General features: G+C 52.8%; 1 protein-coding gene across 1 annotated transcript in view; it reads right to left on the bottom strand.

Moving 5' to 3' along the window:
- Window positions 1-13980, bottom strand: part of SRPX2 (sushi repeat containing protein X-linked 2) — a 16508-nt gene extending 2528 nt beyond the window's left edge. The window contains exons 1-10 of the mRNA XM_074964427.1: window positions 13835-13980; window positions 11783-11971; window positions 8477-8560; window positions 8046-8237; window positions 4753-4929; window positions 4044-4170; window positions 3778-3899; window positions 3120-3299; window positions 924-1057; window positions 726-847 (exon numbers count right to left, since the gene is read on the bottom strand). Of these exons, the coding sequence (XP_074820528.1) occupies window positions 726-847; window positions 924-1057; window positions 3120-3299; window positions 3778-3899; window positions 4044-4170; window positions 4753-4929; window positions 8046-8237; window positions 8477-8560; window positions 11783-11852 (1208 nt within the window). The 5' untranslated portion in view covers window positions 11853-11971; window positions 13835-13980. The remainder of the gene's footprint in view (window positions 1-725; window positions 848-923; window positions 1058-3119; window positions 3300-3777; window positions 3900-4043; window positions 4171-4752; window positions 4930-8045; window positions 8238-8476; window positions 8561-11782; window positions 11972-13834) is intronic.
- Window positions 13981-17723: the final 3743 nt, after the last annotated feature.

Here is a 17723-nt window from a genome sequence, read left to right on the forward strand (position 1 = left end):
TGGGCTTGTGCACACCGTTCCCAAGTTGAGTGAGCAGCTCTGGGATGGGGGATTCTCTCATGCTACTAGCATTGCGCCTCTGCTCTCTAATATGGAAGCTGCCTCGTCATTTACATGCATACATCCCAGCTCCCAGCTGGTGCAGAAGTCACGGCCCCAGCCTGCCCCTTCCCCACTGCCAGCACTCCAACCCCTGAGAGCTGGGTTACTGACTGCTGGATTTTGTGGGACCCTCTGGCTTATCCACAGGCCTGTACAGGATAATTTAGGCATCCCAGTAGATTTTGGCTTGATTTGTGCATGGCAGCAACATGGACACCACCCTGCTGCTCTGTGGGGATGGCTCCGTGTCCTCTGCAGGCAGGTGGCAGGGCTGGCATTCACTTTGCACAGGCAGTAGGGTTTGTCATTTGCCCCGTGACAGGATTCAAGCCGCCAGCACTCAGGAGAATAGGTGCCTTTCCTGCGAGCAGGTGTCTCCAATGACTCCGCAGCTGACCTGCAGCTGGGACACTTAGCCCCAAAAGCACAAGCCTCCCCACTGCATGAGCTAGAGCAGCAGCTACAGGATCTCTAAGGAGCAGGCTCCTACACTTGCTAGGAGCTGCCCCAAGAGGGAGACAGCCCCCCACCCACCCCTAGCAGTGTATTGCACCCACGGGTTGATCTGGGGGTCAATGATCCCGCTTGCTGTGAACTATTGTGGCTGTCCACTGCCCCGATACCTGAGCTCCTCGATGATGTCAGCCGAGAGCTGGTGTTCACGGATGCGGCCCACCTCATGGGGGGGCTGCCCCACCAGCTCGAGGATGGTGACATGCCGCAGGTCCAGCCCACAGGTGGCTTGCTGCAGACAGGAGAAGAGCCAGTCAGATGCTGTTGGCTGGGATCGGGGCTGGAGGAGGCACGGGGGAGGGGCTCACCTGCAGCATGGTGATCTGCATCTTGTAGTAGCGAGTGGAGGGGTCGGGAGCAGAGACGATCAGGAGCCGGCGTTTCTCATAGAACTGATCCAGGAGGCCAGCGGCCGAGTTCACGTCCACGTTGATCTGCATGGCTGAGGTGGGAAGGTGAGCTCGTGAGCACAAACAGGGAGGTGGCTGGTGGGGGCTTCTGACCCCTACTCTGTCTGCAGGATCCTAGTGTGGCCTACCCCAGAAGTCAGCTGCCTCTCCCCTTCTCCCAGCAAGCTGATATGTCTCGCCTGGATTGGCGCTCTCTGTTTTCCATCAGCAGGAACCATTTCACCAGCTTCTCCAGCAGAGGGCAGCAAATATGCCAGGGGAGCCGCACCCCAGTGTCACATAAACCAGGGAGTCTGCGCCTCACCCAGCTGAAAGTGGCCAGAAGCCCATGGCTTGTATCTCATCAGCCTGAGAGAGACAATGCCCCAGGCCACACAGATCAAGGAGGGACCCAGTGCCTCAGCAGACCAGACCTCCATCTCAGCATTGAACGTGGTTGGGGACTTCACAGTGGCAGCCTAGCCAGCTATGTTGCATTACTGCTCTAGGAGTGGTCAGCAGGAGATGGGGACTAACCAGGGGATATAACCTAAGGATGGTGTTTGTAACTGTTTTAATGAATGGCTGAAAACAGGACAGCTTTGAGTCTCTTCCCCATTCCCCGGGCTTATGCTGGGGAACTCCAATGGCTTCTGTGACGCTACACCTGATTTGCCCTGGGACGAGAGGAGCGGTAAATCTTGGGCTTTATAAACAATGGTATGCGCAAGATGAAGGGGGTGCTGCAGGGGAGCCTTTGCCTAGCCCAGTCTAAGGAGGGCAGCAGATTCAGGGTTTAGTTCCTGTACCATGCCCATGGCCATGGGTCTCCTGGCTTTTAAATTGTACTTATGAAGAGGAGAGGGGGATTTTCTCTATGCAGCGCAGGTGTTGGGATTCCAGTGCAACCTGACATGGGCCTACACCACAAGGCTCAGATCTGGATCCAATCTGCCCTGGAAGCGGGTGGTGTTCAGAGCCAGGGGTTGGTTTGGCACACGGCGCTGAGAGGGGTCAGCTGCGAAGTCTTGATCTGGATTCCAACTTCCCCAAAGGGCAAGGGGGTCGGGGTGGGGGTTAGGTTCAGGCCCATGTGTGTATCTGAGACAAGGGCAGTAAGAATAGCATCATCCCCAGCTCTGCCACCAGGCAGGCTCCCTGACAACCAGTACCAAAGTGATCTCAGGGACAGGGCTGGGTGATATCAACAAAGAGAGAAAGAAAATGAGAGTGAACTCAAGGTGAGGGGCTGCTGGGAAAATCCAGCTCTGATGGAGGAGGTGTGAGGGATGCTAGAGACAGCTCCACTGTACTCCTTCCTTTCTCTTATCTAATTCATCTGAACATCCAACCAGCCCCTAAAGGCAGCCCATGGTACACTGAGGGGAGGTGATGCACAGAGAGCGTAATGGCCTAGGGGGCGTCCCCTCCATGTTCCTGACTAGCGCGTTAGAACCACCAGAGAAGAGGGCCTTTCGGAAGATCCCATCCCAGGTTTGTCAGCAAGCGTGGGGTGGGCTGGGACAGGGCTCGGGGAGTTTGCTTGGACTGAGGCAAGCTGCTCAACCTGCCACTGCCCATATGGGGAAGACACGTGTGACAGCTGCCATCCTGGCCGAACACCTCCAGAGCTAAAAGCACAGGCAGCAACAGCTTGAGCTCAAGCTCTGAGGTAATCACAGACTCATCCCCTCTGTGAATCAGGCCCAGAGTGGGGCTCAGAGTCACATGCTCAGCAGTAGGTGAGACCAGCTGGGCCAGAGACCCAAGAGGACCATTGTGGGATGCCATCCCTGTCTGCCAATGGCTCCCAAGTCTCGGCACTGCCATTTCTTGTTTCCGCCATAAGTGATTTTCCATCATAGAAGGGAGGAGGCTCCACATCTGGATGGAGGGGGATGTCTCTCGCTGGGAGGCTGGCTGGGGGATGCTCAGGCAGTGCAGATGCTGCCAGGAAAGCCCTATGCTCACCGAAGAATATCAGGGCCTTGATTTGATGAGCTCCTGGGAACTGGAGACACAACAGACCCAGTTCAGCACAAGGAGTTGTTTCCAGGCTATAGCCTCAGCCTGCATGCATGCAACCTCGCCAGCGACTCTCCCCGTAACACTTACGCACACAAATGGGCTGGGATCCCGACCAGTGGCGGCTGGACTGGCAGACGCGCGAGGGGATCCCTTGGCGTTCATAGCCCCCGTCACATAAGTACTCGCATGTGGCACCGTAGTTATTGCCCTCAGAGGTGCAGCTGAGGTAGCCGTGCTGCGGCGGCTTCAGAACAGGGCAGCGTCTCACTGCGAAAGGGAGAGCAGACGTCAAGGACAAGGGACGCCTAGATCTAGCACTGGCTGTAGTGCTGGAGGAGTGTGGAGTGGGCTAGCCAAGGTGCCTGGAGGCCCTAAGGGGAGTCGGGCCAGGAATGGCCTGAGCACCCATAGCTCCAAGGTTCAAGAGAGCCAGGGATGCAGGACTGGGGAGGTGGCACCCTGTGTCCTGGTATGGCCAGAGGTCATGAGATGGTTAGGGAGAGTGAGAGAAAGTGCCAGGTGTCCTGGAGTGGCTTGGGTTTAGCAGGGTTCTGGTGGTGGCAGAAGCACAGGACCTGTAGGTGACAGTGATCACATGGGGGACAATGTGCAGGAACCAAAACTTGTTCCCACACATCCTTGGTGTGAGCGGAGCTCCTGAGCCCACACAGGGGAAGAATCAGCTCCTCCAGCCAAGGTGTGAGGGAGCTGGGGTCCCAGGTGCAGCAGGCAACCTGTCCCTTACCTTGGACTCGGACGATGAATTTGCAGCTGGCTCGGTTGTAGGACTGGTCGTAGGCGATATAACGGATAATGTGCTCCCCCTCTGAAAACTCAGACCCAGGTTCTGGGCCCCGCAGTGTCACTCTGGACCCAAAAGACAGAGTTGCTTCAGTGTGAAGTGCATTTCTCCCAGCTGGGCCTTTGTTTTAATCCCTACGAAGTGACTTCAGGGCAACGAAGCCATCGGACCCTGTTTGGGATGGGGGTCCTGCAGCTCTCAGCACTCACCGTTTGATGATGCCATCAGCAGAGTCCTTCACATGGGGTGGGTCCCAGTACACAGTGGCCGTCAGCTTCTCTGGCTCCGCCATCCTCTCTCGTGTCTCCGGGCATCGGATCTTGGGGGGCTCAATATCTGCCCAAGCAAAGCAGAGAGAAACTCCAGGGGAACCACGTGGGGTAGGGCCACAGTACAGGGAGGGTGAGGTTCAGCAATAAACCCTGGGAGGAGGCAGTAAAACCCACGGGGGCAAGGAACTAGGAGAAAGCACAGAGACATGCAATAGTTCCCTCCCTAGGGAAGCTAGCCAGGGTGAGCCATGCAGACAGCAATGTCCCCTGGAGCAGAGACCCAGAATAACCCACTGAGATGCCATGCCCAGTGTGGGGGAACTAGGACAAAGCATAGGGATATGAGTCGTTCCTTCCATGAGCCAAGCAATCACCTTAAACCAAGGGGAATACAATGCCCCTCTGTGGGGGGATGTAAGCAGGGTAAACCATGGGAAGTAATCTTGGTACAGCAGTCCCCAGTGGAAGGTATTCAGGATTAGCTGGGGTTTGTAATCCCCGGGGGTGAGGGGACCAGGGATAAACCATGAGGGCAGTAATATCCTCACAGAGCAGGCACTGAGGAGAAACTGGGCAATCCTAGTCTCTAGGGCATGTGTGCAGGATGAGCCAGGCCGGCAGTAAGGACAGCAGGGTGAGAATTTACCTACACAGATTGGCTCGCTGCCGCTCCACCGCCCATCCTCCATGCACATCCGGCTGCGGTCCCCCTCCAGGTGGTACCCGGGGAGGCAGGAGTAATCACAGTGAGAGTCCAGCAGCACCCCAGCTGAACACTGGTAGGAGCCGCTCATCACTGCCGGCAGCACATGGCACCGGACCTCTGTAACAGAACGAGCAGATCCGCTCAGCAGACACAGGAGTGTGGAAATCCCTCTGGCAGGGTAGCACATGCTTCAGGACTGCAGCACCAGGACTGGGGAGGGTTTGGAATGACACAGAACCAGCGAGGGTGGCATTGAGCTCAGCTGCTCTGGGCCCTGGGGTGGCTTGGCTTATAGGCCTCCTGAGTTTTTCTTCCATTCCAGCCCTCATGCAACTTTGTTAACGTGGGGCAATAAACCCCAGGAGAAAGCTGCAGGAGGGGGAGCGGGACATGGAAATGAAGGGCCTTCCATCCAGGCACTCAGACATTAGTGATGGTTGTAGGACTTAGGTAGGGTGATCTTGAAAGAGCCTGTAATGGCACGTCTATCCCCACACTGGCAAAGAAAGAGTTAACTGGAGCCAGAGAGCAATTAGTGCTCCAGCTGCATCTGGCCCAGCTGAGAGGAGCTGGGTAATAAAGAAAGAAAGGAGCTTAAGGCAGGAGACCAGGGAAAGAACAGGTGGTGGGGCCCTTTCTGCAGAGGGGAGCCTAGCTGAGGGTTAGGAGAGACAGTGGGAAGCCACAGGAGAGCAGCAAGCTCCTGGAGTGATCCTGGACAAAACGGGGGAGGGATAGCTCAGTGGTTTGAGCATTGTGCTAAACCCCGGGTTGTAAGTTCAATCCTTGAGGGGGCCATTTAGGGATCTGGGGCAAAAATTGGGGATTGGCCCTGCTTTGAGCAGGGGGTTGGACTAGATGACCTCCTGAGGTCCCTTCCCACCCTGATATTCCATGATTCTGTGACCCAGGAACCCCTCCATCCCAGCTAGCAAGGGGGGGTACAGGAATCTCCTGATTCTGGTATGTACCTTCTGCCAGGTCAGGTCTTAAATGATAGCCAGGGCCATGATGGTCATTAAGTTTGTTGTGAAATATCTTATATAGGCTGAAAATACATTCTCAAAGTCTGTATCAAGGCAGAGTTGGCAAACAGCCTTTCTGTTAGATATGTGAATTAAACACTGTCAGCCACCACAGTGGAAGCGCTATTTACATACAAAGTCAAGGGGGGGGGCAGGAGGGGGATGTGAAATCAATAGGGAGGTAGTACATGGGAGAACAAGCCACTGGGATTATCCTGGTTCTAGCACAGACAATGAACTTTGGGGATATAAGGAGAAGGCAAGGAAGACACTCCTTGATCCTGTACCTAGGATGTAATGGGCAGCATGATGACATTTGTGAAAACTGGATCCAAACCCAAGTTGGCTGAAAGGCTGCAAAGAACATTCAGGGTGAGATAACACACTAATCTTCTGTCTAAAGAAGTTTAAGTTAAATTTAGTCTCTAGAAATCGAGTTAAGATTTTGTTTGATATGTAATCCTTTTGTTTCCACTATTCTCACTCACTATCTCTTGGCTCTTGAATCTGTGATGGTAAACTTATCATTGTTTGCACTGTCAATATATCTTAGTGCTGGGGTATTGCTCAAGTAGCTGATCCTGAGCTGAATCATTCAAGCTTGTGTGTGCACTGTTCCCTTGGGGCAGCAGACCTGGTATTTCTGTGAGCGTTCGGTGGAGGAAGAGCTGGACACCACAAGGGAATGCTTCAAAGGGGCTCAAGGACTGGGGTACACCTATTGTTAGCCTGCCAGGCAAAGTAAGGGCTGGTATAGCCTGGAGGAGAGTGCTTGGATGGCTGACAGGCTGGTGGTAACAGGGAGCTGGCACCTAGTTAAGCCCAAGCACGTTTCCCTCCCAATGCAGGCAGGGGGAGTAAAAAGGTGATTCCCAGTCCTGGGCACCCTGAGAACCATCACAGACCCAAGGAGGTAGGACCTGGGGTCAGGTTTCTGGTGGAAAGAGACCTGGACACAGAGAGCCTAGGGAGAGGCAGGTGGGAGCTGGGGGTCCAGGGAGAAAGAACTCTCCAGAGCCCAGGAAGGTGTGAGGACAGGGCCCAGACCCAAGCCAAGGTAGGAAGTTCCAGGGAGGCAACAAGGATGCTGAGGAAGCAAAGCTTAGCTGCCAGCTTCAGGATCCCTGTGATGGAACCCAGAGTAGAGGAAGGGTCTAGGTTCCCCTACCAGCCACCAAGGAAGGTGAGGTGAAAGCCCCTGAGGTAAGGGGTGGAAAGACTGAGCCCAGAGTCAGGGCGGAAGGCCTGCTGTAAGGTCACGGGACTATTGTCACTGACTCTGTTACCCAGAACAGGACCTGGGGGAGGCTAAGCCACAAGAAGAAGCCGAGCACCGCAGGAGTGCCAAAGGAGAGACTGCTAGGCCGTACTCAGCCAGGAGTGGGTACACTGGCCAGTAAGTCACTGTTCTACAGAGCCCAAAGCGCTTTACAAGCTGCGCACTGCAGTGGTTCTCAGCGTATGGTCCAGGGTGTTGCTTGGAGCCTTTCGGGGTGCCTGGTAGAGGGGCTGCTGCCCCAGCAGGTGCCATCTGTCAGTCTCCAATGTGGTATCGCCACCCCAAGCATTCAGAAATGAGTCTGGCTTAGAAATCATGAGAGCTTTTAAAAGAATAATAGCTACTGGTTCCTGAGCCCTAAGAGTGTGCCTGGGTCATGTTCTGCCGCTTTTCTCCCCAACCAGGAGGGCTGGGACCCTATGTTTTTAATGAAAGCTGAGAGTGTCTCCTAATCACACGAGTCCCGGAGCTGCGGCTTTAAGACAAACATCGAATATCAGGAGACTTGTGATAAAATCATGAGAGTCAGCGACATTGTCACTGCAGTTTCCTGTTGAGGACAGCTCAGGTCAGGACTCCTTTAGGGCTTCCAGGCTTTGGTTTTGACCAATGCAATTTTAAAAAGCCCTACTTCACCCTCCCCCCTGCGCAGATGCTTCATGTCTCGCTTCAGCAGGCTCTTCCTTTGATGTAAAATGAAATGCGATTGCAACTGATGCAACACCAGAGCCCCGGGGTGGGCAGCAAATAAGCAAGAGAGTAGAGCAGGCAGCGAGCAGAGATCAGGTCCTAATGGACATGAAGTGCTGCACCCAGCACAGACACCAAACAGTCCCTCCCCGTTGCCTCTGTCGTGTAGCCCAGCACTAGTCACCATGCTCACACACACTGGAACGTTCATGCACGCCCCCTTCCCATGCAGGACTTACGTCTGCAGTAGGCGGTGCCAGACCAGCGCCGGCTCGGCAAGCACTGCACTGACCTCCGCCCTATTAGCCGGAAGCCTCGATCGCATGAGAGTTCGCAGCGTGTCCCCAGGCTGCTGCGGTAATTCCCTCCCCTGGGGGAGTAGCAGGTCGCCTCTCCATGGTGGACGTTTAATGGATAGCACCACTGGGGAACTAAGGAGAGACAGAGAAAGGAGGGGAGATGTTGGTGCTAAATATTCAGACGGGCTAGTCTAGCTGGGCAAACTGTGCCTCACTTTCAGGGTCTTGAGGCAGCATGAGGCCCAGATGAGGGGCAGCCCAGCATCAGTCCCGGTGGTCAGGGGCACCCTTCTATGGGCATCTGGGGAGCCATGGGGAAAGCTTGGGATGACTTCCCCTGGCCTGGTGGAAAGTCAGTGTGCAACTGTTACCTCGATAGTCCAGGGCAGGAGCTTGGGGAGCCTCTTCCACATACACTTCATTGTTGTACCTCTCAGTAGCATGGTAGCCAGAACCTAGTGGGAGGAGAAAATGGTGAGGTGGGGTCTCAACCTGAGTGTTGTGCTTCTGCATCCCACCCCTGACTCTCCCTCAGAGTAGCATATTAGGTGCTGGGGGTCTGCAGAGAAATGGTGATAGGGGCTGCATTGATGTTGGGATCTAGGGAATTATCCCTCTCTGGAACTCCTGGAAAGAGACTTGCTCCCTGGGCAACATCTGCTTCCTACAGCAATGCCTGCCAGTGTGGGGCCTCCCTCAGGAGAAACATCTATGGACCCTGGCTTCCCGCTCAGCATTCACAGCTCTTGTTAAGTTACTGTCTCCATCCCCCTGGCAACTTGAAATGCCCATCTCCTCTCAGGTTCCTTGGTACCCGAGAATGGTGTGCTGAGGCAGACACTAGACTGAGAGGAGGAGCAGGAAGGCCTGCATTGCCACAGCCCGGGGAGGTAAAATACTGCCATTCAGAGCTGGTAGCACTTCACACCCACTCTGCACTGGTGTGAACAACTGCCTGAGGTGCAGGGCTAGGACAATCAGGTCTGAGGGGTGCGCAGCCATGGGTGCTATCAGATGACAGTGGTCACGTATTACATCCACTGTGCATGGGTAAACGGCTGCATCAGCAGCAGGCCTAGAGTCCTGCATGGATTGGCTGCTGGAGCAGTTTGGGGGTTGTGCTCCTTTCTCGCTGACACTTGATTCTCTCGATCTGTCCCAGTCCCTATCCCAGCTCCTCCACAGACAGGGCCCCAGCTAAACGCTGAGGAGGGAGCACATCTATGCAGAAAGCTCTGCCCTCAGCTGGCAGTGACGTGGTTTGTGCGGCTGGCACTGTTCAGCAGACTAAACAGCCTGGTGTGCCAGGCTCATTAATGACAGGAAGTGGGTGTCGGAGCAGAGCACAGCTGAACAGGGGACAACTCAGTCCTTTCATGAGCAAAATTCCAGGAAGTCCCTCCCCTCGCTTCCCTCTCACATCCCCTGCCACGGAGTTATAAGGCGAGTGGTGGGAAGAACAGGATTGGGCCCCCACTCCTGTGCGACTCAGCAAAGGGAGCCCCCACCATGCCAGACTGGGGCGCATGCAGACATCCAGAGCTGAATGAACACAGAGACCGAACTTCCCTCTTAGCCATGGCCAGCAGTGGATGCATTTGAGCCCCAGTGAATGAAATGGGCTGACTAGTGGCATTCTTGAGCTGTGAGCTCACCTTTCAGCTGGATTTCCTCTCATTCCTGACTCTCTCTTTCCCTCTCCACTCCAGTGACTGCATGTGAGCGTGCTCGATTTTGCTCCTATTTTAGTGCCTGTGCCCCATGCATCGTTTCTGTATTAGCCTCAAAACCAAATGTCTGTGCTAAGCAGGATCCCACATGTTTCTCTACAAGTTCGGCATGCAGGATCCTGTGAGGAAGGAGCGGGGAAAGGAAACTCCAGCTCAGAGTGACCAGGGAGAGTGCATTGCCTTGGCCTCCACGAGAGGAGCTCTACAGGCTCTAGGGGAGCAGGGTAAGTCTTACTGAGATCCGCTCATACCCTCCACTGACCCACACTCAATCCAGAGACTTGCCTTCTCTTTTGCTCTCCCTCCCCTGCTGCAGTGCTGATGGGTGGGGGATGAAAGGAAAGGGGTTGTCACCTCAGCGCACTCCATCCACCAGCCCCTCTGAAGAGCCTCCATGTTGGGGGAAACTTTATGAACCATAATAATACAACTCCCCCTACCCCTTCCTGATCCCCAATTAAACTGCCCTGTTTCTCCGACCCACTCATTTCTACAGAGCCCTTCACCCACTTCATACATGCAGTGCCACTGAAATGCACCCATCTCTGGGCACCCAACCAGCATGCAGGGAGCCTCCGTAGGGGAAGACAGTGGCTAGAACATTGAGACAAACCACCTACTATGCTGCAAAGTGCTGTGAGATCTTTGACATCCACCCTATGCAGCCAGTACCTCAGTTTTTAAGTCTCACACACAGCAAAGCGTGTGGAACTCAATATATCTACCTCATAGGAAGGATGGGCTAACTTAGCCCTGCTGGGATATGAATGTGTGGTTTCAGGGAGTCTTGTTATTATAAACCTGATGCTGAGGCCACAGACCCATCCCCTCCAGGAGAGAGTGATGCATCCCCAGTCTGTATTTATTCAGTGATATCATGGCTCAGTATGAATCAGGCAGAGAGCAGAGGCTGAGACAACAAAACAGGGAGGATCTATCGGTGCAAGGATGAGCCGGGGTGGGAACTGAGACCAGTCTAATGCATTTGGGGGGGTCAAAGTTCTCCAGGGGGCTGCAGAGGCCTTTACAGTGTTGGGGCTGGGGGGAGGTCTGGGCCTCTTGAGAGCCCCTCCCATGCTAACCTGGCAATGGTTTGTAGCTGGGATGCTGGGAGAGAGAGTTTGGTTTCTATAGCAAACAAGGTGAGGGGTTGTAAGTGGGCAGGTTAGCCAAGGATGGGAAGAAGCTTGGGTTTTGGTCTGTGCAGCTGTTCCAGACAAACAATCGCCTGCCAAAGGCTCCCGAAGGAGCTGAGGGCATGTGGAAAAGTTCAGTTCCTGCCACCGTGGCTGGAATGGCGGAAGTTTGTTATTTACTCCTCTCTGGATGTGTTCCTAACCCCAGTGCTGGTTCTGTCTCTTCCCTTCCCCACCTCCTGCAGAGAGATGCCAGGGCCCTCTCTGAGCAATCATGTCAACCTCCCAGGGTAGGTTTGTCTTTTGTTATCCAGCTCCTCCCTCGTCTCCTAACCCAAACCTGCTCCCTGGCACTCAGCAAACCGCTGCCCTCAGGGCAGGTCCACGTTAAGTGATGCTTTAGTTGACTCTCCCTGCCACCCTCACAAGGAGAGAGAGCGCACCTTGCTGAGGTTCCTCTGGCCTGCATCAGTAGGCCTTTAACCTGTTCTAAACTGGGTCACCTTTCCCAGGGTGCCTAGAGGAAAAGGGGTCCTGGGATTTGGCTGCCAGGCTGAACTCAATCCTTTATTCCAGCAAACTCAGAGCTTCCCACCATGCTCCCTTCCCCCTTCACCAAACTCCCTTAGTGTTCCCAGCTATGAACTGCACCTGCTTCCCTGTGCTCTACTCATTTACTCATAGACACCACAAAGAAGAAAAGCAGCTTCTCCTGTGCCCTGAGAGAGGCCTGCTCACCCCTGTTGATTCCTCACTTCCTTGTAGCACCAGCTGCTGTTGACTAACTCTCCTGTGCTGGGTAGACACTGACCTTCATACCATGTTGATGACACCAGCCTGGTGAGGAAAAGCAGCAGGAGTGGTGCTTCTCCTTGTGCCATTCTAGCGTGTAGGGTGGGCCTGGGCCACGGGAGCTAGCACCTTGCCTGGTAGTGCACTCTGATGTTAGCAGGCAGGCTGCAGCCCGGAGAGCCCAGCAGGCAGCACTGTAGACTGGTACCTAGAATAAAGGGAAGTGGGTTTAAAACAGAACAACCCCTGGCCATTGGTGTGTTATTGACCCACACATTCTTGTATTCTCCCCTAGCTTTGCTCTCCAGTCCATGCTGGTCAGATCCAGATTTTTCCCTAGTATTGTCCATCCTAAGCATGCAAAAATCCTGAGTCAGATCCCTTGCAAACATGAGTCGCTTAAAAATCATGAGATTTTTGAAAAACAAATTCTGGGCCCTTTTTATGTGCCTTCTGGGGTTTGAGCCTCCAGGGAGTCATGTTTTCAAGCTTTTTCTCTGCAACCAAGAGGGCTAGAAACTTCCTTTTAAAAAAATGAAAGGGAAAGTTCTCATTGGATCCCCCAAGCTTTCAGAAATGCCCCCAGAACCATGAGACTCGTGATAAAATCATGAGCATTGGCAACACTGTTTTCCACTGAGTCAAGGGCTGTTTAATGTGGAGGAAATTCATGCTGAAATTAGAAAGGAGTAAAACTTGTTGCTAACTCCAAAGTGAGTAGTTTGAGACCAGGCCCCAGGGTTCTGATAAGTGACTCTAATCTGGGCCCATTTCTAGCTGAAATTCACCAAAATCGAGAGCACATGCAGATGTTATTTATTGGAATCAAAGGACCCAATTCACCATTGCCCTACAGCTTGTGTGATCATTTGCACCATTGCAGTGAGTGGAAAGGCAACTGGATCAGAGTGTGAGTGTTTAACATCCATCCGCTTGGTGCTAGTGTGAAGGACTGCACCAGGCAAAGGGGGATCAGGCCCCATATGAACAGACAGAAAAATGTGGGGTATGGGAGGGGGGAGGATAAACCTTCAAGAGAAGAGGCCAGCTAAACATACTGATTAGTAACACATCTGTCCAGAGCACGAAAGAAGGGATTTTCTGGAGAAGGGCCTTGCTCCAGGCAGCATGGGGAGAGTTTCTTTGTGACTGACTCTCCAGGTTTGTTTGCTGTCTGAGTTAGAGGTACCACAAGTCCTCCTTTTCTTTTTAGTAGGATTCAGTCAGTGCAAAGCCTGAAGGCAGATCCAGTGGGTGAGGGCAGGTGTTAGGGCCAAGACAGAGGAGCAAACGTTATTTACAGACAGCTTGACTGGAACAGGCGTGGGGGGAAAAAAATGTGTTCACTATTTACTGTGGCTTCAGGTCAGTGCTATTGCAACAGAATAAGTGCAAGGGAAATGCATGAGGGAGGGAAAACTGGGGTATAGGACAGAGGGAGGGGAAGGAGGGCAGACAATAAAAGAGAATGAGATGGGGGAGAGACACACAGACAGACTGACTGGGTTACCAGGAGATCTTTACTCAGAAACTGGGGGTTGGCTGGGTGAGGAACCTCTAACAAACACAGAGAAGTAGCCAGGCAGACTGAGCAGCAGATTGACAAGCAGCTTTTGAGTAGAAAAACAAAACAAGATAGAAATTCCCGCTCCCTGTTGGTGATGCTGATCTGTATACTCCCCACCCCCACATTTCTATTGTTCCAAGTCCTCCCTCTAGCTCATATCACTCTAGGGTTTTCCACCATGCTCATCACCATAATACCTGAGCCCCTCTGGAGCCTTCTCTATATAGAGGAGCCTGTCCTGTCACTGGCAACAGTTCAGTGTCCCCTAAGTCTTTACCTGCTATATTAGTGAGAGTCTTACAGCCAACTGCTGGGATCCTTCCCCTGCCTCTGCTGGAGGAAGGTGCCTGGAGGGAGGCTTGTCACACAGCATGCAGGAACATCTGTCTATCCTCAGCTCCAGGGGAAGCCTGATAGGCGGTGTAGCTTAGTTGAAAAGCTTTCTGTGTCCACGTCCTTTCCCTTGTGGATAGAAGTCAAATGGCTGGTTAAAGCAGATCTTACCTGCCTCACTGCTGCTCCCTCTCCTTGCCTTCTCTCTCCTCTCAGCCTGTTCAGGAAACTTGTGCTTTAACTTTCCCAAAGTGTGTGGTTTGTTCCTGCATCCTCAGAGACTCAGCTAACACTGCCCAGATGTTCTGCTGTCTGCATCTGCCAGACGTTTCCTTAAAGCTGTACTGTCCCCCAGAGAGGAGGGGGAGAAAAGAGAGAAGGCTAGGGAGGAGGCCACGAACCATGGCTGAAGGGCTGTCACGCTATGCAGAGATCTAAGCAGCTAATCTACCCACTGAAGACCAAATGTGGGCAGGATGGTGCCTCTCTCCTTGGCCTGCAGCCCATAGAGCAATAGCTACTGTAGCTAAGCCTGAGTCTAGGATGTGGAATACTAAAGGTTGCAGATTTCATGACTCAGCATGAGCAGGCTCTGCAATCCAGGGTACAGCAGAGCAACACTTCATAGGCTCCACAGAGGGAAAGCCACATGGGAGCCACTTTACTTCTGGCTGCACCCTTCTCAAATCCATGCCCAAAGCTAAGGATCAGGGTGGAAGGAGCACAGGCTTCCAAAGCATGCAGTGTCTGATATTGGGTTGGGCGATCTAACCCATTTCATGTAACCATTTGGGCTGCGGCTTACCTTTTGTACACTAGGGGCCAAATTCTTTGCAGGTGTAAATTGATGCCAGTTTACACCAGCAGAAAAGCTGGCCCCAAGACTTTTTTCATTGGAGCCATTTAAAGATTTAGCAGCTTCGAAACACTTCCCACATGCCCTTCCAAGGTAGGTTACTTTGATCATCTTTATCCCCATTTATACAGATGGAAAAACCTCAGAGAGTTGCCCAAAGCCATGGAGGACATGAGCATCAGTGGAATTCAGAAGCTCCCAGCTGTCCTGTGCTCAGATCACTAGACTGTGCTGAATACATCTGATCAATCTGGTTCTTATAAATCCAGGGCATAGGGCAGACGCTCTGACAGGACACTACAAATGTCTACTAGTCACAACCATTAATATGATGGCCCCTGAACTACTCTCAGAGGGGCATGACACTGCTGCAAATTAAGAGAGAGAAGAGGAGACTAGAGGGCTGCTGGCAGATATCTAGAAATGAATCTAGTCACCTGCAGCATAAGTAGTTTCTATACTATTATTTCATAGCCATGATCAGTAAGATGTTCTTCTCCTCTGCAAATCCTAACCAATGGAACTCCTCCACGTAGAAGTCTGCTGACTAGCTCAGAGTGCCTCCAGCTGGTTCTGGGGGTAACAGTTTCTAGCTGTGAGTAGTCTGCAATCTTCACAGAGTAGGCTGATTGAATTTGGAGGGTGACAGAGTCAAAGTGGAAGTGCCACGGACTCTGGCTGCATTTCAAACAATGTCCCAGTCAGATGATATGGTGCTGCAAGTGGTATGTAATCAGGCCCTGTGCTCATCCTATGTGGTGAAAGGCTGCAGGAAATGTATGGGTACTTTACTGAAAGTACTCATTAATGTCCCTCTCAGAGAAAGCAAGCTGCCAGCACCATTCAAACAAGCTACAGTTTAGATGTGCTCTAGAAAACAACTGTGAGCACACTAGTATACTAAACGGCCGTCATCCAGTCTCTGACCTCCCTTGCTGGGAAAATTCACTGAGAAGGTTGCCCTAGGCCAACTGAAACAATATTTGAAATCCCCAGGATCCTTAGAGCCTATCCAATTCAGTTTCGGAGTGGGCCACAGCCCAGAAATGGTGCTCAGATTCCACCATGATGAGTGTGGTATAAACAAACACATAGACAAAGTAGGGGAAATTGCTGTGGTTGATGATCTCCTCAGGGCAGTGGTCAAAAGCCAGGTCTTTTATGACATGGTGTGATTTTTTTCAGTGCTCTTGGATCATCGGGTATTGCTAACATGGCTGAATGATCTGGCAGGGTGGAAAGAGTCCATGCAGAGTGGTTCCACTCAATGCTTTCCAAAGGATCCCAGAGGGGAAGTGATGGGTGACTGCTTCTCCTCTCTGAAGGCTCCCAACTATGGGGACCCACAGGTTACAAACCTGTCACCTCTCCTTTCCAACATCTACATAAAGCTAGTGATTGGGACTGTGGGAAAGTGCTGGTGTCAGTGTCATCCTATGCTGGTGATAATTCTCACTTCTAGGTCTCCTTTTCATGATGATCATTGATAGACTTATCCAATGCCTGACAGAAACTAGGATGTACAGAAAAGCCAGCTGGCTGCAGTTTAAACCAGACAAGATACAGCTGATGCTGATCAGCAAGGGCAAGTATTTAGAGGACCTACCAAAGCCTATAGGTACTCCAACACCTGGGATGGTCTGTGGTCCAACGCTATTGCTAGAGCCTTCATTGCTCTTAGCTTCTCCATGATTGCACTGGTCACCAGAACAGCAGTCTCACTGAGAGCCAGCAAAGACACTGTGCCCCCTCCTCTCAAATGCAGATCTCACCTCAATCATCCATGCCACTGTGACCTCTCAGCTGAACTATAACAACAGGCTTAAACACGAAAGTCCCCTGGAAACTTCAGCTCGTCCAGAGGGGCTCTCCCCCTCATCTGAAGGAGGTAGGCTGATGTGCACGCATTTTAGCTGTGCTCTGTGTGCGCTGGACTCGCTGCCATTTGCTTACCATATGAAACAGAGAGAGCTCTAAATAGACTAGTTCAAGTTAACGGTGGCCTCTTCATCTCCAGCTCCCCACGAGACACTGGAATTCCCTGTCCCACTGGTGATGCTTAGGGAAGCTGCCTCACCGTGTTCTCACTAGCAGGGCATAGTACTGTGACCCAGGAACCTGTAGGTGCCAACCGCTTCGTCTGCAGCCTCTCTGCCTCCTCCTCTCGTCTCTGTGCCCCAACTGGAAACTGTTATAATTAAGTGATGGTTTCAGAGTAACAGCCGTGTTAGTCTGTATTCGCAAAAAGAAAAGGAGTACTTGTGGCACCTTAGAGACTAACCAATTTATTTGAGCATGAGCTTTCGTGAGAGCTGTAGCTCACAAAAGCTTATGCTCAAATAAATTGGTTAGTCTCTAAGGTGCCACAAGTACTCCTTTTCTTTTTATAATTAAGTGATGGTCTGCTCTACAACAGCTAGTCAAGTTGAGTTATTTTCTGGACCCGGGGGGTGGAAGGGGAGTTCACCACAGGCTAAAGTTGAAATAAACCAAGCTGAACTCACACCACGGCTGACTTTTTAGCCCATAAAGAAAAGGAGGACTTGTGGCACCTTAGAGACTAACAAATTTATTTGAGCATAAGCTTTCGTGAGCTACAGCTCACTTCATCGGATGCATTCATTCCTTTTCTTTTTGCGAACACAGACTAACAGGGATGCTACTCTGAAACCTGTTTTTAGCCCATAGTGAGGGCTCCATCCAGCCATCCTCTGCCACAATAAATAACCCCTCTTTTCAACCGCCTCCAACTTGATTATGAAGCTGGCTGCCTTTGACGTGAAAGATGGCACTGGCAGGGCCTAGTTCCCTAAGGCGCGGGGTGGGGGTGCAAAAGCAGGTCCAAGGGCCCCCGGGGCGAGGGCTCACCCGGGCACACGGGGGAGCCTTGCAAGAGCGCAGCTTGCAGGGAGGGTTTGCAAACCTCTGGGGATGTTTGTGAAATCGGGAGTTGTGTGATTCGACCGCCCACAAGGAGGGGAGGGGGACCCAGCGGAGCCACGGGAGCTTTGCCTAGTCTCGGGGGCACGGGTGGGAGGGGCGAGCTCGCGGCGAGCCGGTCTCGGGGAGGGAGCGAGGGGCGGGCTCGCGGCGAGCCGGGCCGGGGAGGGGACGTGCGAGGGGGCTCAAGCCTCGGTAGTTCTCGGCCGTTTCCGGCTCGGCCCGGCCCGTCCCAGCGCTTTCCGGCCAGGCTCGGCCGGGGCC

This window comes from Natator depressus, chromosome 9 (assembly GCF_965152275.1).
Source record: "Natator depressus isolate rNatDep1 chromosome 9, rNatDep2.hap1, whole genome shotgun sequence".
Lineage (NCBI taxonomy): Eukaryota > Metazoa > Chordata > Testudines > Cheloniidae > Natator > Natator depressus.